Source organism: Taeniopygia guttata, chromosome 2, assembly GCF_048771995.1.
Source record: "Taeniopygia guttata chromosome 2, bTaeGut7.mat, whole genome shotgun sequence".
NCBI classification, from domain to species: Eukaryota; Metazoa; Chordata; class Aves; order Passeriformes; family Estrildidae; genus Taeniopygia; species Taeniopygia guttata.
Genome location: NC_133026.1, coordinates 24,809,000 through 24,835,947, shown reverse-complemented (window position 1 = coordinate 24,835,947; position 26,948 = coordinate 24,809,000). Strand labels below are relative to the sequence as shown.

General features: G+C 38.3%; 1 protein-coding gene across 4 annotated transcripts in view; it reads right to left on the bottom strand.

The window, feature by feature from the left end:
• PPP1R9A (protein phosphatase 1 regulatory subunit 9A) overlaps positions 1-26,948 on the bottom strand; it is a 129,514-nt gene that overhangs the window by 6,019 nt on the left and 96,547 nt on the right. For 2 of the 4 annotated variants that reach the window (XM_030264681.4, XM_030264686.4), the window contains 12 exons: positions 22,402-22,455; positions 20,344-20,573; positions 18,860-18,956; positions 18,557-18,728; positions 14,719-14,876; positions 13,853-14,153; positions 9,677-9,764; positions 9,499-9,576; positions 6,127-6,325; positions 3,441-3,560; positions 1,820-1,843; positions 519-701 (listed from right to left, as the gene is read on the bottom strand). In XM_030264681.4, coding sequence (XP_030120541.4) covers positions 519-701; positions 1,820-1,843; positions 3,441-3,560; positions 6,127-6,325; positions 9,499-9,576; positions 9,677-9,764; positions 13,853-14,153; positions 14,719-14,876; positions 18,557-18,728; positions 18,860-18,956; positions 20,344-20,573; positions 22,402-22,455 — 1,704 coding nt within the window. The remainder of the gene's footprint in view (positions 1-518; positions 702-1,819; positions 1,844-3,440; positions 3,561-6,126; positions 6,326-9,498; positions 9,577-9,676; positions 9,765-13,852; positions 14,154-14,718; positions 14,877-18,556; positions 18,729-18,859; positions 18,957-20,343; positions 20,574-22,401; positions 22,456-26,948) is intronic. The other 2 variants (XM_030264684.4, XM_030264689.4) reach the window with 2 other exon arrangements.

Genomic DNA, 26,948 nt, shown 5'->3' with positions numbered 1-26,948 from the left:
TCCTTTCTTTTATTAAGCAGGCTCATATTTTTACTACAAGAAACAATGCATACTTTATACATCAAAACTGTATTTAGTTCTAACATACTACAACTGGTATCAGCTTATGCCTCCCATATCCCATTAATCCATTATTCCCTTGCTATTTCTGATATGTCTATTCACTGTCTTCTCAGAATCCCCCTTTCACAAAATAGAGCTGGATGAGAAATATGTGCATGCAAATACCACTTTCACACACTGCTGTTTGATTTGCACATGCAAATATGGGTACATTATATACGCCAAGAATTTTCACAAAGCAAAAGGCTTGCATATCTGAAGCTTCTGAATCCATGTGCATATGGGAATTTCTTCAACTGTTGCTGTGGCTTTATACTTTTCTGTTTATTATTCTGGTCTATCATGACTCCATACACAAGGATTTGCTGCTTTCTGGATGAATTCCTACTGCCTTTGAGATGATGTAGTGACGAAAAATTACTATAGTTAATCTTGAAGCCCAGTCAGTTAATTACCTTGAGCTTACTGCCATCCAGCTGAAGGAGATGCTCCCCATTAATGTTCTGGGCACTGAATTCAGAAACATATTGTTCAAGGTTCAGGCTCATCAACCAGTGGGAGACCTGCTGCACACTCCACTCGTGAACAGCACGACTCTGACACTGACTGTGCTTTGGAGACTGTCCATCGTCAAGGATCTGTGACAAAAATGTTCCACATTATTATTAAAGGGTAACACAGATGAGTAACAACATTTTTCTGCACAAACTGCCAGCATCAGAGCAGAGCTATCTTGACTGTCTTTGCACTACAATAATAACAATTTCACACTGCTGTATTACATCTTGATCTAACCAGACACCTAAGAATGAATCACAGAAGAACTATAGAATCACAGAAGAAAAAGGAACTGGCCTTCCTTTAAACCCGAGCAGGGACTGAAATGGCCAGGTGGCACAATTCAAACCATGTATGTTCCCATTCCCTCACAATAATTTTTCCTTCAAATTAGAAGATTTCTAAAGGATGCAATGAACTGTGCATTCCACTTCCTGGGTTCATTCACAGATCTTAATGAAAATAAAACCCTGAGAAAACCACTCTAGAGTTCAAAGCGATGACACCAAACAGCTAGTGAGACTGATACTGTCTATGGAAGAAGACATACGAGATGACACAGAGGAGTGGTACAGGACACGCAGTGATCCCACACCCTGGCCCTGCTCTCACCATGTTGTGCTGCTGTGGGTGAGAGCACAAACCCTACCAAAAAGGGCAAGTGTGGCGTCCACTGCTGGAGCAGACCCATGTCCCTGCTCTGCCACTTTATTCCACCCACGGGTATGCCAGTGGGGCTTGAAACAAAAGCTATTCTGTCCTTGTAGTCAGCAAAGCAGCTGCTACAGGCTGCAGCAGCTGTCTGCTGTTAGAGAAGCTTTTACATCAGGTTAGATGATGCTGGGAGCTCTCTCAGCTTCTGGCTGTCCAGTTGTCGGGCTGGACACTGTCTTTTTCTTCTGCTATTGCCAGCATGAGCTCAGCACAGCTGATGCCTGGCGTGGTAGATTTGCTTTGACACTGACCATCCTCCCACTTCCAGCATACCACAAAACCTGCAGTTTGCTGTGGCCTTGAAAACTCCCAGCAACGAGAGGGCAACTCAAGACAAGGAAAGAGGAGCCAGTGACATCTGTGTGTTCTGTGCCAACAAGGGTGTTTGCCACCCAACATCACAAGACAAGACAAGAAATGTGACTCTGCAAAAGAGACGGTACATTGCCACACGATTCACCACAACAGCACGCTAGTATCTCACCTCATCATCAATCATATCCAGGCTCTGAGTGAGGGAGCAACAAAGAAACAGGAAAGAAAAGCATTATAGAAACAAAATACCAAACACATAACAGCATGTAAAAGTTCAGGCAATGGCAGCACCAAGGTTTGCAAACAGATATGGCTACTTAAAACCAACAAGATTTCTTTAAAAAGAATTATTTCCAGAAGCAAAGAGGTTTAGAGGAGAACCGACTGCACGAACTGGGTTCTCTCCCCACCCTTCAATTTTTACTTTTTCTTTAAATGCTGATGGGCTCCTCAGGAAGCCAGAGCGGAGGAGTGCTTGCAGCAATGCGCTGTGGAAGGCTGAGGAGCAGCACCAGCCTCCTCCCTGCCCAGCGTGGCCAGGGAGGTTTCCAGGGCAGCTCTTGCTGAACGTGCTGTCTCATCTGGAGGCAGCAATTTGGCACACAGCAGAGGATGGAGAAAACACATTAATTTTTATGGACCTGCTCAGGCTTGGTATTTTGGAAGTAATAAAGTAGAGAACTGAACACACAAAATGAAAGGATTTTCAAGGTTTTAATTCAATATCACTCGGAACAGGACATTGCCACAATCAAATACATAAGAGGAATCAAACGTGGTAAGATAACGAAGCACATTATCAAGAAAGTACTAACACTTAATAAAGTGCAAGTGATGACTTTGCTATTTTCAGTAATTTACAACATATGCAGACCTCTGTGCTGTCTCCTTTTGTTATAAATTTTGCCCTTAATAACCTGCAGTAAAAGCAACCTCAAAAGAATGGCTGGGTTTGTAGACTTGCAGTTTGGGAAACAGAGTTGCACGGAACAGCTCTCATTCTTTAAACCCAAGTAAACCATGCAGGCAGTAATAAAAAACTTACCTATCATTGAAACAACAAAAAAATGGTATAGAAGCTATAGATACTTCAAGTTCTCCCTCTCCGGTAAAACCAATTTGGCTCAAATCACACATGAAAAATGTGAAGTTCTTATGGAGTGTTTGTAAAAGAACAAATGCACAAATTTCCTGACTCCACAGGATGTGCTGTCAGCTACTGTCAAATTGTACAACCTTACCCACAACTGAGTTACAAATTGAGTATCTTAAGAAGAGTGTTTTCAATACATTATATTCAGCTCAAATATGTCACCAATTTATGAGCTTAATGTCTTTTTATCATTCTATGAAAAAACTCTGGTTTGGAGTAATTGATTTCAAATCCACTGTGCAAAGCAAGCACAAAGAATGCAAAGTGGATTAAGACATACACGTTATAATCAATACACACACATTCAGGTACAGTAACACACAATTACTGCACGTACACGTCATTCTACCAGGGTAAAAACTGGGGTAGGTGAAGGTGCCTTACATCTCAACTACATTTACCAAACTGTATTGTATGTTTGGTATATCAAAACTGTCCCAGGCCTAGTTTAGTGTATTTATATCTATATCTGTATCTATGTCCATATGTACATACTTTAGAAATTCAGAAACCAAGATTAATTTCTGTCTCTAATCATACTGCCTAAAACCTTTCCTTTATTATTTGAGTAATAAGCAAGATTCCACAGGAAAAAGAAAACAACTTTTTCCTAAATTAAACAATTTCATCCGCATACCTCATCTGATGACAGTGCTAAGGAGTGCGAGAAGCCTGGTGTTTTAGGTTCTGCTCCTAAACCACTCAAATCAGCTGAACTTGTGCTGCTGGGACTGAAATCATCATTGAATGTGAAATTCTGTGGAGAAAAAGAGGAGTAAGAATGAACAAATTATTGTTTAGATGCATCTAAAAGGGAAATTTGCTTTGTGTTTTCCATGTTGGCATAGCTCAGGAGTGATTTTAATCATTTACCAAACCAATCATAATACACATGAGGAAGCCTAATGTTTTCTAGTGGTACTATTTACAGGATGAACAGTATTTTTACCACTCTCTACTCCATGAGACACCTTTGCCAGCTTAATGCCTCAATGAATATTAAAGGTGTCTAAAAGCAATATCCAGACACTTAAGATGCTGGCTCTCAGCCTGGAGCTAAATTACTGCTTCTGCAGGTCGATCACTAGCATTTGCTGTCCTACAAATATTAGGAGAAGTGTAGCACAGGCAGCAGCACAAAGAATAGGACAGAGAATTAATGAACAGAGAGAAGTGAAAAGTCCTATTGAAATAGCAAAGAGAATATGCTGTGAATCCACTTCTGAGTCCCAAATAATCTCCTTGAAAAGTGAAAGGATCCTCCCTCTTTGCCTATGCCTTTAGAAAAAAAAAACTGAAACTGAAAGTAACAAATATCTTTGGATATTGAACATTATTTACTGAACTAATAACCGTAAAACAAGCCCTGTTTTTTCTTAACAATGGAATGAGACACATCACATCTTACAGAAAATAATAGCAAAAGCAGGCACATATTTTTCAGGAATACAACAAAATTACCATTAGGATAAGACAAAAATTAACAAGTATTTCACACTAGAGGGAGAACAGTGAAAAAACCAAAATATATAAAAGATTAAGGACACCATGATATTCCATTTAACTTGAATACACTTGACAATACAGAGACCTCTACTCTCTAACATCTAAATGAGTATTAAATCCAATTCACCTTTGATCTTCACTTTAGAAACTAAAACAAGAGAAACAACACTAAAAAAGTTATCCTTCTATCTATCCCTCAAATATTTGACCTTTCTTTCCTGTAAACAGGAAGACTTCCAAAAATATGAAGTGTTGGTCCTCTTACTTTTGCTGGAAATCCAACTAAATATTGGTATCATACTGTGCTTTGAAAGCTTGAATAGCAGTACAGAAACTCTTCATTTAAGAGCCTGCAAACTTTACAGAGAACATAAGAATATTTTTGTGCCCATTTTTCTCTCACCTACGTTTAGAATTCCTGATCTGTTTTTCCCAGCTCTTTATAGAGGAGAAGAAAATCTGAGCAGCTTCCTTAGCTGCTTCCTTAGCCCACACAGCGTTCTTAGGCCAGGAGTTCAACAGCTCTACCTCCTGTTGTGTGAAAAACATATTTTTCTTTTTTAAGTACTCTGATTTTTCTTTCACCTCTATTTTTCTGCAAGCTTTAGCTTTACAATGATTTTAAGCTTTTCAGATTTAATTTTTTACAGCAAAGCCACAAGATAGCCAAGGCCTGGTAATAATTAGGATAGCCCCTACAATCTGAACCTAATACTATCTAAAAGGGTGTGCTTTTTCCCCCATTTGAAAACTATTTTTAAACAATGTTTGCTTCAATACATATATAGGATTTGTGGGTCTAATTTTTTTCCCTAAAATAGAAGAGGTAAGCAAATTATTTCTGCTAACAGATTTCACTGGTGGTCTTCTCTATCAATCTGATTTGGACTCCTGTAAGCCTTGTGCTGCTCTCCCTGCCAGGTAACATAAGAACAGCTATGATCTTGCACAGCCAAGAGCACAGCAGAAGTAATGCATCACCAGCTTCTGGCATCAAGAAAGTATGAAAAGCCTGTGGAAACTGCTATTGTGAACATGCATTTGGTGGTAGAAGACAGAGAAATTAGATTTATGATTCATATTCCTATACAAAGTTGAGAACCATATCTGTTTCTTTTTACCAGACAAATATAAAACAATCAGCTGCTATAAGTCATAAGAAGTTACAGGCAAAGAAATATTTTCCAGAAGTGAAAATAAACATGAGAAAGCCAAGTATAATACTTATTTTCATAAGGGTTATTTAAGGAATTGTCATGCTGAAACATGCATGCACATAGAAAGGAATCACACAGATGTATTAAATTGCAATATTTCATATTTACAGTTCAAGCATCTTCATACAGAGAATTAAATCCAACATCCAGCATGCATGACAAACAGATTTCATTACTGGGGGAAAAAAGGCAGATGACTGACAGCATACAGCATTTCTTCGCTTGCAAACACCTCATTTGAACATTGGTATTCCCACTACCAGTCCTGAAGAATGAAGAGAAGATCTATAACTGAATGCACAAATCTAGCATTTGTTCAGTGGATCCAAATGCTAATTTCCACTGGCACCACTTGATCTTGTTACGGTACAGCACACCACAGTTAGTTTACTGGAATAATGTACATTAAGACAGTAAAAAAGGTAGAACAGGGAATGGTACAACGACAGAGATGTTCTGTTTGGATGGGCTGTTACCGTACAATGAACACCATGCACTGTTTATTGTAGTAGTCACATATTGGCCTGTTCTTTTTTCCAGAATCACAAAGCCAATTATGCTACTCAACACAGTGGGAATAAGGTAGTTTTTATTTTCTACCTTTGACCCTTTTTTAGCTGGGCTTAAATTTTCAGAGGAAGGTTCAGTTGAGCTGGTAGGCGACGGCAGGTTGCTGGAAGAATTGGATCCCTTGCCGCTCTCTCCATACCATGTGAATGGTACACAGTGTGGGAGAGAGGAGGATCGCTCTGCTAAAGATTTAGTGTTTGCTGGCTTCTGCAGCATCTCTCTGACAGTCCTGTTTAAAAGAAGGGAGCAGGAATATGCATTAGATTATTAAAGAAGGGGAAACAAAATGCCACACAGGCAGTTAATTGTAAAGAGTGACATTCCCTGTAGCTGTGACTAAAGAACTGAGTGGCATCCAGCTGGTAGGGGCATGCCTGAAATATCTCTTTCAGTAAAAGAAAAAAGAGCATGTTCTTTTGATTCTTTTTCTAACTCAAGCTTTCTTAAGACAACGTACACCCAGCAAATGGAGACAGATGCCAGCTGAAAATGCCTATACTCCCACCGTTCGGATGAGAACCAGCTCCTGTCAAGAAGCCACACGTGTTTGTGCATTGCTGAGCCCCACTGGTATCTCAGCATAATTAAATCATTAGACTCAGCACTGACCCAAGTGGGCCCTGGTTCCCAGAGAAGATCTGGCTTGGATTTTGAGCACAGGCAGAATGAGTCAGATGCATCTGTATCCATCTATGGAGATGTTCCTTTGTTACAACAGCTAAATACACATGAAGTACTATTATCTTGCTTTAAAATTAATTAAATATTAAGAATATTGATGGAGAAAAATGAAAGAAACACCTATGGGACTTTATCAGATTCTTTCTTTGTAATATCAAAGATTGCAGTAATCAAGTCAAAGGTAATGTCTAAATTATAACACCTATAATGTTATGCCTAAATTTTATTTCCTTATATATAAGGAATATATATATACAACATATCATTAGTACGGTATTATAATTAAAAATAATTATGCAAAGTGTCTGCTTCCAAGAATTTAATGCATATGTCATAGAACCATATTATTTACATCAACATATATATTATTCAGAGTATTAAAATCCTACTGCTCTTAGCAGCCATGTGTAAATGGGGCATAGGTACATCTACCTCAACATGTACCTTCTGGACAGCTTCTAAATCATTATTAACATAATTAGTTAGACCACATATTTTGTGAAATCTCTCTTCTGTTTGGATGAAAGTAAGGCTGTCAAAGGACCCTCATCTATGGAAGCACAAGGACAATCCGTGTAGCATTTAGCAACGAAATACTCCATTTAGCAACTAAAAGAAAGGTGGTTGCATCTGAGCCAGTCCTTTACTTCATTGTCATCCTCTAATCTTGTTTGTACATATAAAGTAAACACAAATGTTGTTGCCCAAATCACTTAACTTCAGGCAGGGAAATATATGCTCCTTACTTAAATGGGGTATTTTTTCATATCTGTAGCATTAGTGGTAGTTTCAGAAAATAACTTGGGATTTTATTTACATATAGTGAGTGCTGCTTTCTGGAAATGGCAAAATAATGCATGCAACACTCATTTGACACCATGATTAATTCTCTATCAATCAGTTGGTGTAATGGACATAATTATAACAGGATGCTGTATTTTCTTCATCTTCATTCTTTCAAAGAGCTTATACAGCTTTGGACTTGTAGAGAACATCCTCACATTTCTTGAGAGGCAAATGCTTTGGAGTTAGTAACAAAAGAAGTGGAAATGCCTGTTTAAAAAGTTATGCTGAAACAGTTACACTCCAGTTAACAGTGGTCGAGTAAGAACGACAAAATTTCAACTTCGAAAGCAATATTAAACTCTACTTTTAGCAAATGTAATTGAGTTATTGAACTGTATTAAAGAAATATTAAAAGACAAGACAAAGAATTGATTTAACTGACTAATAAGCAACTAATCTCTACACTGAGATCTGTTCTCTCTAAGGAAGACACCTGTGAGATCTCACAAACATCTGCAACATCCTGTGTTGGCATAAGGGTCATTCAAGGCCACAGAAACAAGTACATATTCATTTCCCCCATCCTGTGGCTTGGTATCTACATGCTGCAAAACGTCTTAACACCCTGCTAAGGGCAATAGCTGCCTCACAGCCACATAAAGTGCAGAGACTTGGCTTTAAGAAGCCTCTCCCTGTCACTAGGGAAACCCAGCACTGAGTGTCACTGACTCCACGTCAGTGCGAGCAGACGCACTGGGACAGGTTTTCTGACACCAGCAGAGAGGTGATGACTGCTGCCTAAGATCACTGAAGATTCTGCCAGATATTTGCAGAATAGAAAGGTACAAATGTATGCTGAGACAGAATACTGCACTTCAGCACAGTGTGCCTGAGGGACTAAGGAAGGTTTCTTTTGCTTTTCTGATTTTATGGAGCTAACAATGTACTTGTCACTGGCTCTCCATATAGCAGACTGTCAGTCAAACTGCACAAATGGGTGCAGAAGATTTTCCACCACAATGTTTTTTTGAATAGCAGTCAAACATTGCTTTCTTCCAATAGCTCTTTCATCATGTAGGTTTTTTGCATTGTGTTATATGCAGAGTTTTTGAGTTCTTATGTACTTTCTAGACTTTTGGAACATATTAAGTTTGCTTAGCCCTCCTGACTTTATTTTGTCTTTCATACCTGGAACCAGGTATCATGTTGTGATCTTGTCAGACTCATCGGTATGTAAGGAGAGGCCTTCAGTAAAAATCTACACTAGCTTTTGCAGAGATTGCTTCCTGTAGTTGTGAACATTCATTTATTTATTCAGAGTTCTGATGCTGGTGATGTTGTCTCATCAGTTCTCACAAGGAATTCACAATTCTTTACCTGAAAGTTGTTGATGTGACATGCAGTCAGCATTTTTCCTATTTTTCAACTTAAGATGTTTATCATCAGAAAAAAAAAAAAACCTTCTGAAAGCATTACTAGTGTGGGTGCTGCAAGGCTGCAGGGAATAGCTGCTGTTCAACCTCACTCAGGGAGGCTTAAAAAAAATACATGGAATTGTGTCATGGTTTCTGGTTCATGGACATTATTAACAGACTGGGTGCATCTTGTAGGGCTGCTCTGAAAATCTATTTCTGCAAATCCCATTAGTGGATGCCATAGCAGCAGTGACTGAGTTGGACTTGATGATTCTTGTGAGTCACTGCCAGCTTGAGAAATTTTATGATTCTATGACATTATATATGTCCAAGTATCTTTGGATTATATGTCAGTCTTTTGTGAGGCAAGAAATCTAGGTTTGTAATCTCAGGTTATCTCAAAGCTTAACACTTATTTATGAAGGCAGTGGGACTGTAAATATTCCATCTGCTAGGATGATTAGATTTTTCCAATGTCTCTGGCACCCAAGTTCTCACATCCCCAGTCTCTCACCCATACCTACTGCCACAGGCCACCCTAATGGCTTCTTTCTCCTTCCGCTTCTTGCCCTTGCTTGAACTCCTTCTCAAGGGAGCCCTATAAGAACATTAGACAACATCAGGAAACATCTTAGAAATTTTACTTTCAATCCTTTTAATGAAGAAGAAAATGTATTTTAAATATGAAAAATTCTTACCCAAGATCTGCAAGTTTTCTCTTTAGTTTTTCTGTATGCCCTATAGTAGGGCTAGTTGTTCTTGCTGCCTGAGCACTTGTGGCACCATCTAGGATATATTTGTACATGGAAGAATGTACATTATTAATTTTAATTGGTACTTTCCATCCAGAATACTTTATGTATCTTTTCAAAATTAAGATACCCATACATGTACATTTGTGTGAGTACACAATTTAATTAGGAGAATTTTCATTTTTAGGAAGATGGTGTGAACAGGAATAAAAAAAAAATTCAGAATTCAAAAATACACAAAAATTTTAATTAAAGAAAATCAAAAGTTAATATTGATTGACTTTTAATGAATATATAATAAATTGAACAATATAAAGTATTTATAGGCAAATATTTCAGTGAATCCATTTTTAAATTCAGCAGCAGTTTGTTTATGTTTATTTTGTACAGAATCCATTTAGTATGTATGCTTTACTTCCAAAATTAATCCTAAAATTCTTTTTTCTATTTTGGAGCCCAGGGTATCTTTTATGATAGGCATGCTAAGAAATAGTTAATCAGTTTAGCCCGAACATCTTAGTTAAACTGAACATGTAACCTAAAATCTAACCATTCTGAATGAAAAAACAACCATCCCCTCCCCAAAACCTAAATGTAGCTTAGTTAATAAATTTGGCCTGAGGCATCTATCAATTTTTGATCTCTTCTACCAATGCTATTAAATCCTAAAGAGGAAATAGGCTGCAGTACTTATAAAGCCAAAACAATGAATCTGAGTCTGGCAAACATCATGTGAAATCTATAGGGAAGCTAAAAGAAAACACACTACTGTGTGTTTAAAAATTCAGACACTGTGACTCTTAAACATAAAGAGTGCTCCTAAGTACCCTAGAGGAAGCAAATGAAGGTCAGTCTTTCCTGTCACTTGTGGTTTGTTGGCTTTTGCAATGTGACCTCAGACATCCACAACTTTTAACTGGAAGCACTGCTGGGTTTGTGGATTTCTCTTAATGTTGCTGACTTAAATTGAATCCTCAAAACTAGCCCAAAGTACCACAGCACTATCATAGGACAGTCAACTATGTCTATAGACCTTTGTGCATTGCTTTGTAGATAATATCTGCCCAAGTTTTCATTTGAGCAAAAAATTTAATGTGCAATTAATTGGTTCTTAAATCCTCTGAAAAGTAGGAAAATAAGCCTTTTGCAATACCCACACTAAAAGCAAATTATTTCCACCAATGTAAGTCCTTATGTTAAAAAAATATAAATTTCAATAACAACTAACAAGCAATTTTATTCAAAAAAAAGAAAACAAAAGTAATTAATATGAAGAATGACAAATGCAAGATGAAGTCTCTGAAGAAATCCACTACCCAAGGAGGCAGAAGAGAACTTTAGGCAATGCACACTCTGCATCAACCCTACACTGTGCACACTTCCTTCCTGTTTCCTCTAACAGTTTATCTTTCACCCTTAATGCATGCTTCTCATTTAATCACTGCCAAAATTGTCACAAGAATTAAAGTTTGCAACGTTTATTTTCATACTAGCTATTCACATGCAAGTGGGGCACGTGGCTTTTGGGGCAAGGGGTAGTGGGTCTTTTGAGAAACTTCTTAATGAAAGTCCAGAAATGATAAAGTCCAGTGGTTTTGTGTTGGGCAAATAATTAAAGCACGGATGTTTTGCTGCTGTAGTAGAAAAAAAAGCCTAGAGGGCTTAGCTGGAATACACAGCAGCTACCTAGAATGGCAAATTTCTTTTTCAAGCTCTTGTATCCCTATGATCCCCCTCCCACACAGCTGGGGCCAACCAGGGCCCCTTTAATAATGATGACTTGCTGAGGAAAATATTTGTGCTGGCTATGTGACATAATAAAGCATGGATAGGCTAGGTCCCAAAACCAGCTTCAGTGGCAGTGTGGATCAGAATCTACAGGGGCTTGCATGCAGGAATTATTCAATGTTTGCACATGGCAGCAACCAAGAACCAGAGCTGTAGGTGCCCTGCCTGGGCAGGACGGGACTTTGGCCACCCTGGTTGGGTGCATCTTCCCTGGATCTTGCAGTTCTTCAGAGAAAGTAAGGGAAAGCTGGTTTCTCAGAATAAACCACACAGAAGCTGTTTAATCCATCACCTCCAGCTGAAAGCTGCAGTAATGTGTGGCTGATGGATGTGGAAGACACTAGACCCCAGTCCCCTGCCCAGTGGCACAGAGCACCTGCAGCAGCCTCACGTCAGTGAGCACTGCCCACCGTGGTCACCTCGCTGCCTTATCAAAAGATGATACTGTTGCACAAACTGGACAGAACTGAAGAAAATTAAGTCATCACATATACATGAAATACCTGTAGTTCTAAGCTCATAATTTTGCAATGAAACTAACCTCGTGCCACTCTAGCCCCTCCCACAACACTGCAGGATCTTGTAAAAAAAGCTGAAAACATAAATGTGAGCTTGCTAATGTTCACTTCTGCTATTGAGAGACTAACCCATGGCCATGTGTGTCCACAGAGGTGCTCTCTTTCCATCTCTAAAAAACCCCACCTGAATACATAAAAGAATGCAATGTCATTTTTTATTTTCTGAGCTTTGTGAGTTTAACAGCCAAATTAACAATCATTTAAAATAGCATTGCTGCAACACTTGATGCCAAACAACTGCTCTAGAATGTTTCTTTTTTTAGTAGGACTTACTAAATATGATTTTTTCCTACTTGAAATTATATTGCTGTGGTTAATTCTCATATATTACTCAGCAGAACCTGGACACACCCAAAAGCACTGGTTGTTTACTTAACAGTCACAATGAGGAAAGCATGACAGCAATATTTAGACAAAGATTGTTTTTCAAACCTAAAATGGAAAGTGTGACACAGTGGGTGGAATGCAATGCCATATTCCTTGCACTACAAGGTTAGTTTCCACCAATTTTTTATCAAAGTATTTTTCATACATCAGTTGGAAGTGCAGGATTTAGGACTTCCCTGACAAACCAATCACACATTCAAGCTGAGTTTCTAAAGGCACTATCTTATGTTCACATCCTTATTTTTACTTGCAAAACTCAAATATTGAATTTAACTTGGAATCCTTAGCAATTTAACCTAGTTACAACTAGCAATTTCAGGACTCATGTAAAAATTCTCACAATATATTAACCCATCATAAATTCAGTGAAGTTTCATAATGCTGTTTTTTATGAACCTGTGTGAAAGCCCTGTATAAAGATGAAGAAGAAACAGGGTCTAAATCTGTAGCAAGTCAGACACACGAACAGAAATCTTCAATAAATTGCTCCTTTTAGTTAATTCAAGCAAGCCAAAGTCTGTTATAAACCTATCTAGACCTCGTCCTGCAGACCCCACTTATGAACAATTTTTTATTATGCATTTTAACTTATGTGACAGAATGCAAGGTGAATTGCTAACAATGCTGAAGTGGTGTCAAATGTTAATTCTGACCTTGAAATGCATCTGAAAAGGACAGTTCAGTGTATTGTTGACATATCATATTGTTAATTCTTATAATAAACTGGCATCTGAGACATTTACTTGAGCTACATATGATTGTATCTTGTTTTATCCACCTAGCCTTTCAAGAGTCAGAATCAAATTGGTAACAAGGAGGCCCATCTCCCCAAGAAATTACTTTGTTTTTTTCTGTAAATGAAAAATCTCCACTAACCCATCATTAAACCTAGACTTTGCTTCCTCTCAGCAATTAAAAGCTACAATCTCCTATTCTTGCTTTACACTCCTTTCCGCACCCTCCAAAAAAATCACCTAGCAGTGCCAAAATCACATTATTTGAGTAAGTACACTGTGTTAAGCATGTTTCTAATATGGAGGTGTCCCAAGGTCAAATATTTTTTTTTTAAAAAAACACAATACAACATTTTCCTAAGGGCAATTTACCCCTGTTTTTTTTTCAGTGAGTTCCAAGAAAGCCTGAAAAGAAGAAAGTAAGCAGTTCCCTATCCCATTTTAAACTTTGTCCTTTTCTTATACCATCATACAAGATCGTTTTAAAGTTTTTGACTTCCAGGTAGGCAAAAGAAATTACAAGATGATGACCTTCTAGTTGCCAAGGTACTACTGCATGACAAAAGGTAATAAAGTGGATAGCTGTTAAGTGAGCAAAATGATGCATCAATTTATTGTAAAAGAAACAGTAATACCTTTATCCTGTAAAATATTCCTGCCAGCTGGGTGATGCAAAGGAGATGCTTCAGAGCTGTGCCCAGATTTTGAAGGAGAGGAAAGTGGAGTGTCTCCCCGAGCATATGGGGAAAGGACACCTCCTTTGTGGTGCTGCTCTTCTTCTTGGTTTTCAGATAGGTTGTCAAGTGAGATTGCTGCACTGCTAGCCACGGGGGAGAGGGAGGAAGCACCAGAATCTGATGCTGGTGAGGATGCTCTCATGCATAAGGGCAGTGGTGATTTTGAAATGTGCATGGGACTACTGTAACTGTGTGATGGCTGTTGGTACAAGAGATTATAAAGCAGGTTATACCACTTAGTAAGCAAACAGAGCAAGATTTACTTTGAACATGCAAATCTTTTATTCATTATTTAGCTTTCTATTTGTATGAAATGCTGTAGCAGTTCAAGGCATTATGCTTTGATGTTGTTTATTGGTACAACACAGTGTTATTTATTCGTATCTGCTTTCAGATGAAGTCAGAATAGGACAAAACAATGAGCAAATATTGTATCAATTGTGGTAACAAATTAACAAATAGAGAAATGCACAATTCAAGCTCCTTTCACCTCCTGCAAAGACCCGCTCTGCATTATAAAGCACATGTAAATCAAAAAGACCAGGATTCCAGTTAAAACACAACAGAACCAAAAAAACAGGTGTGCTGACTCAAAAGGAGACTGGACTTGCACATCACTCAAGTACATTCACAGCAGACCGGCCACAGAGGAATAAATACTGCCTGTGCTACAATGAAAGGATAAAGACAGAGGATGAAATGACTTGCAGGGGCAATCTAGCACTCCACAGGAAGCTGGAAAGAGAGGGTAGAGCCCTTCTCACCTTTCGTTCCAGGCTGTCCTCCCCATCAGTTGAACTGATGCTGTCGTACAGCCGCGTTCTGGAAGGCCTCTGCCGCTTGTTCTTCACCGAGAGCTGAGCTCGAGTCTTCAGTGCTTTGGAGTCCAGTCTCTCTGTTTCTGGAACTGCTTCATTGAAATCTGTATGGAAATGTGATTTGAAACTGTTTAACAGAAGTATCTTTCATTACTTTTTCCTAAGAAAAGGAATTGTACAAACAATTGCAAGCACATGCACTTCGCATAGAATCATAGAATACTTTAGATTAGAAAAGATACATTTTACTTGTACCTGTACCTTTGTAACTCCTATAGTACCCCCAGAAAAAGTTATTTGCATAAACAAGTTTAGCTGTACAGATGCAGCAAGGGCATAGCAAAAAATTAAGAATATTTAAGAATTCAACTAAGTATTCCCACTGTTACACAGACGACCACACGAACCCAGCTGTACCAGCCCCAAAAGTAGATCCACTTAGACTCCCTCAGAGGGAGCTGCATGTGCTTGGCCTGCAGAGAGTTCTCCTCCACCAGGGCACAAACATCATTGTAGGATACATGAAAACAGCAGAAGTATTTAATATAAAAGAATGGAATAATGAAACCATCTTACTACCTTGGCTTCAAAGACACCTGATTCCTGAATGTCCCGTGAGCAAAGTATACTGAACACCTCATATATGACTTGCCTCTACAGCTAAAACTAACATAGCTGTACTTGTCTTAGTTATCAACCATCCACTCAAATGAAATTCGAGTACTGCAGCAAATTTAACATTTTTCAAAGCTGCAGTGACTAAGACTAAAAACATATTGTATTTTATACTAGAAAAATAATAGATTGTTTGGTTTTAACAATTCTTTGGTTTTAACAGTTAGAATAGATAATGGTTTTAACAATTTTTTTCAACCCTCACTGTAAAACCCAAACCATAATCCATTAGATACATTTACTTGTCTATATACTGCCTTCAGAATACACTAATAAATTAAAATATGGTCTTACAGATATTTTTGCTTTTCTTCTATGTATAAGAGTTAAATTTTACTTCACATGATACTCCAGAATAATTAGCATTGTCTGACTTGCAATGATGCTTCTGCCCTAAGTACTCCATAGGAAAACTACACATAGCTTGAACTTGTACTAGTTCTTTCAGGTGTATAGACTTCTATTCATCCCTTCATTTCACTGCTGACATTATGCAAACTATAAACATAGGACTGCAAATGGTATTTACAGAAGTGCTCATATGGGCCTTCTAAAAGCAAAAGACCATCTGGCCTGGAACTTCCTACTTCCTCCACCCCATCTTGCCCTGCTTTGTTGCAGTGGAACTGGGCTGGTGTCAGATGGTCTCTGCCCCAGCCACACGTGCTGCCATCCCCAGTCCCAGCTACCTCTCCTGCAGAGAGAGGCTGGCCCTCAGCTCCCAGCACAAACCCACAACCTCACATGATGCTGCAGTAATCTCCCAGCCCACTGGGGTGTCTGGAAAATCTCTCACATAAAGGTCATAATAGTTCTTGTTTCACTCTCAGAGTCAATGTAATGAGACTTTCTTTCACCAGACGTTCAACCACGTTCTTCCATCTGAACTATTTCAGTATCACTCTGAAGCAGGAAAGAGCTCGCCTGTACTCCCACTGTTTTTCCATTAGACAGGCTGACAGAATTTAAAATCTCCTTCTGTGAACTGATGCATCCTGGGTATCCAAAGACACCCAGAAAGCAGAGACATAAAGTGGCTTGAATAGGAACTTGCACAGAGATGTCGAAGTCTGAGACTGTCAAAGTTGGCCTCAGCACTGAACTGTTTAGATTTCAAACCACTGACTCCTGCCAGTAAACAGCTTGATTGTCTACTGCAGACACAGCTCATGATCACTAAACCAGAAGGCTACAATATACTGCTGCACTCTCAAAACAAACAGGAAAAGGAAACACAATCCACAGTCTAGTATTCCCTGGCAAAGCAAAGGAGGAATTATGTGGGCCATGGTAGTTTTGATTTTGTCTTTTTAACTTCCACTGATGTTACTGGCAGCCCCTTAAGCCCAGTGTGAGGTTATGTTACAGCCTGAGGAGTCGTGCAGTCTTGGCAGGATGCTGAACACAGCCAGAGCACTGGCAGTGTCAGGAACAGTTTTACTCAAATGTTTGCATCCATCAGGTTGCATCCATTGCTTCTTCTCAAGTCTCCAACCATGCAAGAATGTAATAAACACCTCAGAGCACACAGAAAAAAGCCCATACTTGATACAATTTTAATTAAAATATTGTATTTTTACATATCCTAATTTTTTGATGGAAAACAGACCTGCAAATCTCTGGACAAAATTCTGGGATGTGGCTGTCTACATGCAGTCCTACCCCAGGAACCCAATGCAGAGGTTTGATCAAGAAGCATGTGTTATACTTGTCAAAGATGAGCCAGAAAAGAGACTGGAGCACATGTGTGAATGTCACAAAGGCAGTGTGCACAACCCACAGCACCAGAGGGACTCTACTCATCTCCAGCTGTCCATTGTGGACAACTCCCCTGCCCTTTATAGCTCCTCTGTAAACATCCGTGGGTTGATGGCAAGTTCTTTTTTTAAAAGGTTTAAACAAGAGTGGTCCAGAGACATAGGCTCTGTGCAGAGCAAGTATCAGTGCATTACAGTCTGATACAGACCTCAGCAACTGACACAGAATTTACTGGAAAAGGTATATGGAAATCAAAGAGTGCTGCAGCATATTTAAAGTGAAGAAAACAATAGTTTCTTCTCCTGAAACAAACTACTGGAAGGATTTGTGTTAACACCACTGCTAAGTATTAAGTGTTTTATAACACTTAATGAGTCTCTATGGCAGAAATACAGACTTTCTTGTCATCCTGGGTGCTTTTCTGAACTTCAGAGATTTCATTAAAACAGAAAAAAACCAGATCTGTGAAGATTTGTGGAAACCAGTTGCACAAGGTCTGCATATCACCTAATACCATTTCAGCAGGATTAGCTCTTTTTTATACATATAACTTGTTAAAAAGGTAGTTAAAATTGATTTGTTTATAAGGCAACATTGTTGGAGTCCACAAATGAAATGACTGCAAAAATATGAATTTTAATAAAACACCTCTGTGCTTGCTAGAAATTAATTTATTTAATAATGTATTGCTTTTTTTCAACAGAGAAATAAATAATATGAGAGTTTCTAGGAATCCTGGGCTGCATCAAAAGCAGGGTGCCCAGCAGGTCAAAGGAGATTCTGCCCCTGTGCTCTCATGGGACCCCACCTGGAGTGCTGCATCCTGCTCTGGGACTCCCTGCTAAGAGGGACATGGAACTGTTGGATCAAACCCAGAGGAAGACCGTAATGTAGATAAGGGGACTGAAGCACCTCCCCATGAAGAGAGGCTGAGAAAGCTGGGGCTGTTCAGCCTGGAAATGAGAAGGTTGTGCAGAGACCTCATAGCAACCTTCCAGCATCTGAAGGGGCCCCACAGGGAAGCCAGAGAGGGACTCTTTGTACAGAACTCTAGTGACAAGGAGTAACGGCTCAAACTGAAAGAAGGGACATTTAGTTTAGATATGTGGAAGGAATTCTTTACTGTGAGGGTGGTGAGACACTGGAGCAGGTTGCCCAGAGAAGCTCTGGCTGCCCCATCCATGGAGGTGTTCAAGGCCAGGTCGGAGGCAGCTTTGAGCAACCTGGTCTAGTGAAAGGTGTCCCTGTCCATGGCAGGGGGATTGGAACTAAATGGTCTTTAAGGTACTTCCAACCCAAGCCATTCTATGATTCTATGATTCATAGGAGTTGTGGTTTGGTTCAAACAAACCTTGACTTAAGCCATCCAGACAGGTCACTTGCTTAGTATCTAGATTTTCCACTGGATCTCCTCTAGAAACTTCTCCAAAAGACGTCTGCCTTTCAAAAATGTTGTTGTTATTGTTAACCTGGCTTCCATTTTGCTTCATTAGCCTGAAAACTTCTGCTTCCAAGTCTTGTATCTGAAAGAAATACGATACAGTATTACCAACAATATTCACCCCAATATACGCCCTCCATTAGAGATGTTGTTCTTCCAGAGTATCACACATAATTGTCTCATTCTTCAAATATAAGAGTAAATGCTACTCACACGAGCCTGTAAGCCTTGAACCTCTACAAGGTGTGCTTTCTCTAAATCTTCTATTTTCTTTCGTTCAGCTTCCTGGCGTTTGATGAAGTCAAGTTCTCTTAGGGGAAAAAAAAAGATGCATTTGCTGTCATCAAAGCAATCAGAGTGAAAAAAAAATGTTTTGCTACTCATCAGAAAAATCTGTCCTTACCAAATAATTTATCACTCACTTAGTAAGAACTATGAAACTGCAATTGGGATAAAACCCTAAGCAATTAGTCTAAGTGAATATGCTAGGGATATAAAAATGGCAAGAGCAACTTATCTGGAAAAAAAAATCTCAGTTCTCACTAATAATCAAAACTGTTAAACTGGTTTCTTTTTGTAATCTGTGTTTACAACAAAACCAACATAGCTTAGTTTATGCTGTTCTATCTTGTAGGACATAGAGTAAAGTCTCTTATTTTATTAAGAGTATGATTGTGCTTGTTCACCTAATGGACATCCTCTAAGTTTGCTGGTACAAATTTAATTTTCTAAAGGAAATATGTTATGTCAGTTAAGGAGTCTGGGGTATTTAAAAACAACTGACTAGATCTTTCACTAATATAAAGCAGAATGTCAATAGAAAGCTATCCAAATTCTTTCTAGTGACTTGCCCTGTCTCTTTTTATTTTGAATAAAAAGAATAGCAAAGAAATTTGTGACAGAAAGCACACAGGATACAAACTAGTCTTGGAACAGTCATGAAATTCCAAAATCGGTAATGATATTTTGATAATCTAACCCCCCTTTTAATGGGACAGTATATTCATTTTTGCAATCCCTATTATCACTTGACATTGCTGTATGTCTTTGAGTATTCCTCTTTAAATAAGTGTATTTCAGCAGAAAATGAAATAACTGCTGCTGCTGCTGCAAAAAAAAAGAAAAAGTAATTTGGGGAATGGAAGCTGTTATAGAAATGTAAGATGTTATTATTCTTGCTAGCCACCAGGGAGAGGGGACCACATGAAACAGAGGGGGCCAGGAAATCATCAGTTAGCTCAATTCAGCTCAAATATTCTTGGCATCTACAAGAAGAAGAAAAATAAAATGTAAAATGTAACAAAACAGTATTCTTTTTGATGTTACATAAGTACACAGCAAGAATGAATCCAGCTGATACAGTACCCATATAAATTGCTGCAAACTTTGCTAATCAAATGCTTTACTGTGATTACTCTTAGTTGTTTGCAATTACATCGAGCTATCTCCTAATTCTGAAACATACCAACCAGGAATATTACAGACTAGGTCTTTATTTAGGTAAAGTATGACTACAGCTTGAATACTGGCATTTTTCCATAACAGAAAGAGTCCATGCTTTTCATTAATAAAAAAGTGGAAAATAGTGTTTACTTTACAGGTAGGTTTAACATTGGGTTTCATATTTTGAAATATATCACATACATGTTCTCTAACTGGCCATTAAGTCATTTGCTGAGCCTGGTGTAGCTGCTTACTTTTGCTGAAAATCCTTGATTAATTTCTTTGCCTTGTTATATTTCTTCTCCAGAGCCTGATACTGGCTTTGCGTCTCCTTGAGGTGCTCATTCACTGTGTGACACAGGGTTTGTGCCTCAATCCAATAACTCTCTAATTTCATCATCCTTTCCTTATTCTCCTCAATGTTCTGCTGGAGTTGGGTCTTCTCCAATTCCCACCTCACCTTCTCATTCTCAGCAGCCTGCAGCTGAACAAAGGAGTGGAGATGCAGTCCATAAAAAGCTGCAAAGTGCAGCCTAATAGTTCAGGATTCATTCAAACAACACAAATTGAGAGAATCAGTACATCAGCAACTATAATAGTAATATGCTAGCAGTGGGAAGAGTGTTCCAGGACAAAGAAAACAGGCTGATACATGTATTATTCTTCCTCATAAAACCAAGCAGAGCTTTTGCTCAGTGTTCCAGTGCAGCCTCTATGCTTCTCTGGGTTATACTAACCTATTTGACTGGCTGACATTTAAAATGGTAATAGTGCAGTACTCAGGCAAACTGCAGGGTTAATCAGCCAGCACATGGGATGCATTTTGCTTTGTGCACGTGACTCAGGTGCCATAAAGCATTCACACACTTCCAGAAAATGATGGCATTTCTTATTTTGGGAAGGAGGAATTTGATTTCCAGATTTTTTTTGTTTTGCTTTAGTGTTCTCATTTGCTAACTGAAGCTACCTGCAGGTTTTCAGTGTTTGGTGCTGGATAAGGGTAGGGTTATACAGCATCTTGTGGGATTTAGCCCTTACAATTTAGTAAAAAAAAATGCCTTAACATCCCTGTTTATTTATCAAGAGTTCTTAATTTGCTCTAGGCAGTTCTGCTAGCATTATGGATGATACACACCAAAAAAATTAACTTGTTTGCAGTTTTATTAGTAATATACCTAAATTAGACACATTTTCTTCAGCTCTATTGAAACAATGAGATAAAAAGGTCCAACACTAAAAGGCACATTAACCCTAATTTTGCAAATAGATTTGCACAGAGGAATGTTTACACCCACACACTGATGCCATCAAGTCAATGGGCCTCGGCACAGTCCCAAGGGATCAACTGTGTGGCTCCAATTGCTAGATTGGAACTGAAAAGCAGAGGAAGAAAAGATTTCTTACTTTCTGGACTGAGACAGGACAAGAGAAATTGTCCTTACAGAAAACAGTTGCACTCAGAATTTTTTTTAAGAGTAATTTATGCAGATTCGATAAACACTATGCAAAATACAAAATAATAGTGAGTGCAAATGCTGCTGGAAAGAAATAATAATCTAAAATCTTTTCCTGAAGTACAATTTTCTCTTTTTCTTATTTTGTATACTTTATAATGTACCCAGACTCAAAGAGAAGGATATCATTATAAAATTTAATATTGCTGAACAATTGAATAATCAGTTAGATTCCCATGAAGGTTACCCTAGTACAAAAAAACACAATTCTTTTTTATTGCTACAGCAAATTTAATTTATCAACTAGCAACTAATTGTGAGGTGTTTTCTTTTAAACGGATCGTATTTTTCCTTCCTAGACTCTTTTAAAGAGAACTGCAACAATATGAAACAACACTTTTTCTTCTTTAAATAAAAATAGTTTCTATTAAATAGCTTTAAAATAGTCAGGTTTTTTAAAATGTCCATGATGGAAAGTAGCGTAGGGATACTTTACCATCACTGGTAAATAAAAACCTATTAACTTCAACTTGGATATTCAAGACAAATATAATTTTAAAACCAGAAAAAATGCATCAGAATTTTAAAACAAGCAATCTGCAATTTAGTCATTATGTTTAAACATATGTTTAGTTGAAGCTAAAAAAGTTGGCACTTTCTTTTAATAGCAGCACTTAAGATTTTTACTCGAAGCTTGGAATAAAGAATATACACCAAGACAAGGTTTAGCAGAGCCACTGTGCTTCTTAATCAGCCTTTAATAAGGATGGTGACTTCTCCACCCACATAAAGATAATTCTTCAGATCTGATTTTGCATGAAGAAAACTATTATGTATTAACCATATATTGATTCTTACCTTTGTCTTCAGCTTCTGAATTTCAGCTTCTGTAACTGCATGTTTGATTTGCAACTAGAATTGAAAACATAAAATAAACAAGTGAAGTCACAGAGAGTACTCTGGTATTTTTAAAGCCTGTGCTGCAAGTCGAATACCTTATTACACAGCAGAAGGCCCCGAAGAGTGCTGCAGTGCAGTAGATTGTAAATTAAAATGTCTAGCTTGCAAAATGACTCAGTCTGTGCAACCTAATTAAAGATAGGATGCCGTCTAACCACTCATAATTTCAAATCAGAACATCCAATCTGTTTAGCAAAACCAAATGTCTTATGTTTAAAAAAATTAGATGTTATCCTGCTGGGCTTTGCTCTTGTCTGATGTGAATGTGAAATATATCCCAGTGCTGTAAGTCCCACTGCACTGATTAAAGCAAGCACATTACAAATAAGCAAATATGGAAACAAGTGATTTAACAACTCAAGAAGTCAGGAAAACCTTGAGGGAAGATTCCACACATTTATTTCATGCAAGAAGAAAGGTAAACTGGTGCTATCCTTCACTAATAGCTGGAGTTACTCTGCACAAGGCAGCTAATCTCAGTTGAGGGCAGTTAAACAGGGAAAGTGTAAATAACAGCAACAGCACTCAAGCAACAAAGCGATTGCAAAGCAGATTAACAGCCCAGGCAGTGTGCTAAAGATTGTAGTTACATCACCAAGCAGCCACAACAACAGGGGCTCTGTACAGGGAAAGGGTTGGTGTGGAGGACCAGGAACCCACCTGCACACCTGCTGTAGGATTTCTTCTGTACTAACCTACATTTGTCTGCTCCTGTGGAGGGAACAGTCTACTATAGTCTGCTACTCTGAGTGTATTAGGTAATGTCCTGAAACACCTTAAGTTTTGGACAAAGGTCTGCTACTCACAGGCTCCAGGAACACTCTGAAGTATAAACTGAACCACAGTTCAACAGCATAACCCTAATCTAAATGGAAATGATCATGCACATGTACCCAATAGTGGCCTGCACCCCAATCCCTGCTGCTGTACTATTTAAAGCAGGCAGCATGGACAAACTACTGACAGGCTCCAAAACCTCACACTGAATCAGTGACTTGGGTACATTGGGTATGGAGCTGAGGACAAGGTCAAAACATGAATTAAAGCCTGAGCCAGCACTACACTGGAGATAATGCATCGTCCATTATTTATGAATATAATGAATAGTTATGGAAAAGCATGTTTTACATGCAAGTTACTTCTCTTACAAGACAAACATGAGCTTTTGGGAATAGTTTATGTGAGCTAATAGAGTATATGAAGTCATTGTACTGAACCATAAACTAACAACTCTGGTGAAGCAATGGCTACATTCTTGAAGAACCAGCTGTTAGCAAGAAAATCTGCAAATAAATCAAAGGAGAAGTTCTTCTGGAAGAGAGGAATAATTTTCAAAGTAATGGAGCTACCACTGAGCTGACCAGTACAAGTACCTCTGAAAAATTCTAAACCAATTTAGAAATTCCTTTTTCATGAAGTCTCATGAATGCCGCTTCTTGTGGCATAGGAAATGCACAGTCTCAGATAGTTTGGTTTGCAAACCAGCCTTAATTAATCTACTGAATAAACCTAGTCCTTTAAGGTGAAGAATTCCTGAATTTATGCTGGAAAGAATGAGGAGACACCAGTTCACCATTTAGGAATCTTCTTTCCAACACTCACTTCTTGGTCACAGTTTCCAGAGGAGACTGTAAGAAGTCCTAGTCCCCACAATCATCTGTTACTTATGCTCACTTTTTGACTTTGCACTGAAAAGTGTTACAACTCTTCCTGTGCTCATGAGAGCAGATGTAAGATTTCATTTCAAATGAAACCAGGCACTGACTACAGCTGCTTGCAGAGACACAGGTAACCCATGGATCACAGGGAAGCAGGGCTACTGCTCCAGGATGGAGAGGTGCCAGTGCAGCTGGGAGCAGGGCACCTGGCACCCCTGGAGCTGGTGCAATGGCAAGAAGTTGCCAGTGAAGCTACTGCACCTAGCAGGCCAGGAAGGTGAGAAGGACACACACCTTTTTATATACATATTAGAGGAAAAAAAGGAGATACTTCAATTAGCATTTGCATGAGGTTACTTGCAAGTTTTGAGCTCAGTCATTCCAACCTCTGATCTACAATTTTCAGAGACTGAGAACTGGTTTTTCTCCCCATTGCATTCCTGTTAATAGTGATAAATTATTAAAGAACTGTCTCAAAACATCATGGTGCTTATAAAATGCCCAACCTTTGCTTAGTTCTGCTACACTGTTCTGGGATGAGATGAAATCAGGGGAATAATGGATGAGCTAGATTTTCCCTTTTTCAGACTTCATGATGACATCAAAAAGCCAAGACTCAAAGCCTTAGGCTACCTGCTGACAGTCCACTCCCATCTCTTCTGAAACCCCACAAATCCATATGGAGCATTTAAAGAGCTTATTATTACATACAAATAAACTCCAAATTGTTGCATAAATAACAAGCTGCTCAGGTACAGATGGTTTTTAACAGTTATTTTTGTGCTCTCTGTTACTGAGTTTAAAAAAATGAGTATTGAGTACCCAGTCAGATCATTGAATCAGTACATGGTACAGCAGATCCCTCTGAGGCAAAAGAAAGAAGACATTTTTCTGCTTAACAGAAAAATGTGTAAAAAAAAAAGAATGAATTATGCTTGTAGAATAGATGAGAAATGCGAACACATTTATAGGTTAGACTAAACAACAGGCAAGGTCAATTATTTGGCAAGAAAATCTGGACTCCATAGCTAACATTTTTTAAGCAAGTTTGCTAATAGGGGACCAGAAATCTTTATTCCATGTCCTGTTTAATGCCAGACAAATTCTTGGCAGATACTATTTTTTTTTTTTTTGGCTTTTAAGTCAATATAAAATTGTGAAGGCTTCACTTCAACAAAGACATTTTGAGTAATTTTTGGCACATTTCCTATTCAAGTATGTCTTGAAAAGCTGATTAATTTTCTACAAAACAATAAAACCTGTTGTAAAAGGTAACTTTTAGAGAGAAAATGGACTGAATTCATCAAGACTGCAAAAGGTAGAATGGGATGAAAGTCTAGAAAATGCTAAAATATCAGGAGTATACTGGGAAGCAAAGTATGCAATAGAATCTAATAATTACCATGACAATTTTTTATGTAATCATTATATATTTTTGCATATAATGATCATCCATTCTTCATATATTTAATTAAAATATGAAATAGTGAATTATTACATAAATGTCCCTTCTCCCCACAGATCTTGTCTCTCTTCAATCATCACAGCTAAAATAAAATTTCTAGCTCTCTCTCGAAGCAGTTAAGAAAAATCAGTCCTATTTTTCCTGCTTTACAGCCAGGAAAACAAGACTTTCAAAAGTACAGTGATTCACCCAGGAATGCCCATCTCTCTTCTGACTTTCATTCCAAAAGCAAGGCATTTTAAATAAGAGTGCTCTCAGAGTATGGGAACATGATTTTTGTTGCAAAGACTGAATTCAACTAATTAGGTCAAACTATTATGCTTAAAGATTATGTCCTACCCATTTGCCTAATACTTTCATTAATCTCTGGAGTAAGAAAAAGAAAGAACAATTATTCTTTAAATACAATTCCAGAAAACACTGTGTGGGCTTGTGCAGTGTGATCATGAACAAGTCCTCCAGTGTTGAAAGAATTCAGGGCAAATACCAAGAAAAATACATGCACTCACTTGGCATCAGCCAACAAAACGCAGCTGTGTACTCTTAGAGACAATCCGTGAAACAAAAGTGGTGTGCTCAGAACAGCAGTAACTGCGTGGGCTGCTCAAAGAGCCCACTCTTAGGCAGGAGCATTTAATGTTTTCTTCTCAGGCTCTCATCTACACTTACACTCAAGGATCCCAAAGTACCTTCATCTAGTCTCTAAAACAGTGTTTTAAGGCCATTACAGAAGACAATAATATATTGTCTGCAAATAACTTCAAATCAGTCTGGACAAGCTCAAGTATGGCAATAGTTCAAGTTTATGGAAACTGTATTCAAGCACAGATTCAAAGGTAGTTTATTCAAAGGTGAGTTTCTTGCCCATCACTGCACAGCCTTGGAAAACTTGCTGGCACATAGAGGACGGTAGCATCTGCCCACTACTTTGAGACTGTATTCTATGTATGACGCAAAGTATTAGAAAATGAAATAAAATATTCTGCTAATTCGTGTAAGAGTATGAAACTCAAAATATGGAGTGAGAAAATAATAATTTAAGTAGTGTAAAAAACTTTCAGGAACCAACAATGAATAAAAGTAGGCACCCAATGGTAACAAGGGCTATCAGCAGAGAAGGGAAAGATTGGTTGCTCATTGACTGATTATTCTCCACACATGACTCTCATTAGAGGGTAGTAACAATATATTTATACAAGATAAAATATCTGGTTTGAGTGAAGGCAAGAGGGTAAGTGGAGAAGGATAAAAAGGCAGTCCTGGTATTTTAAAACTCCGATGTGGGCTCAAGTTCTGCTGCTTAAATCTCCTATGAGGTTCTG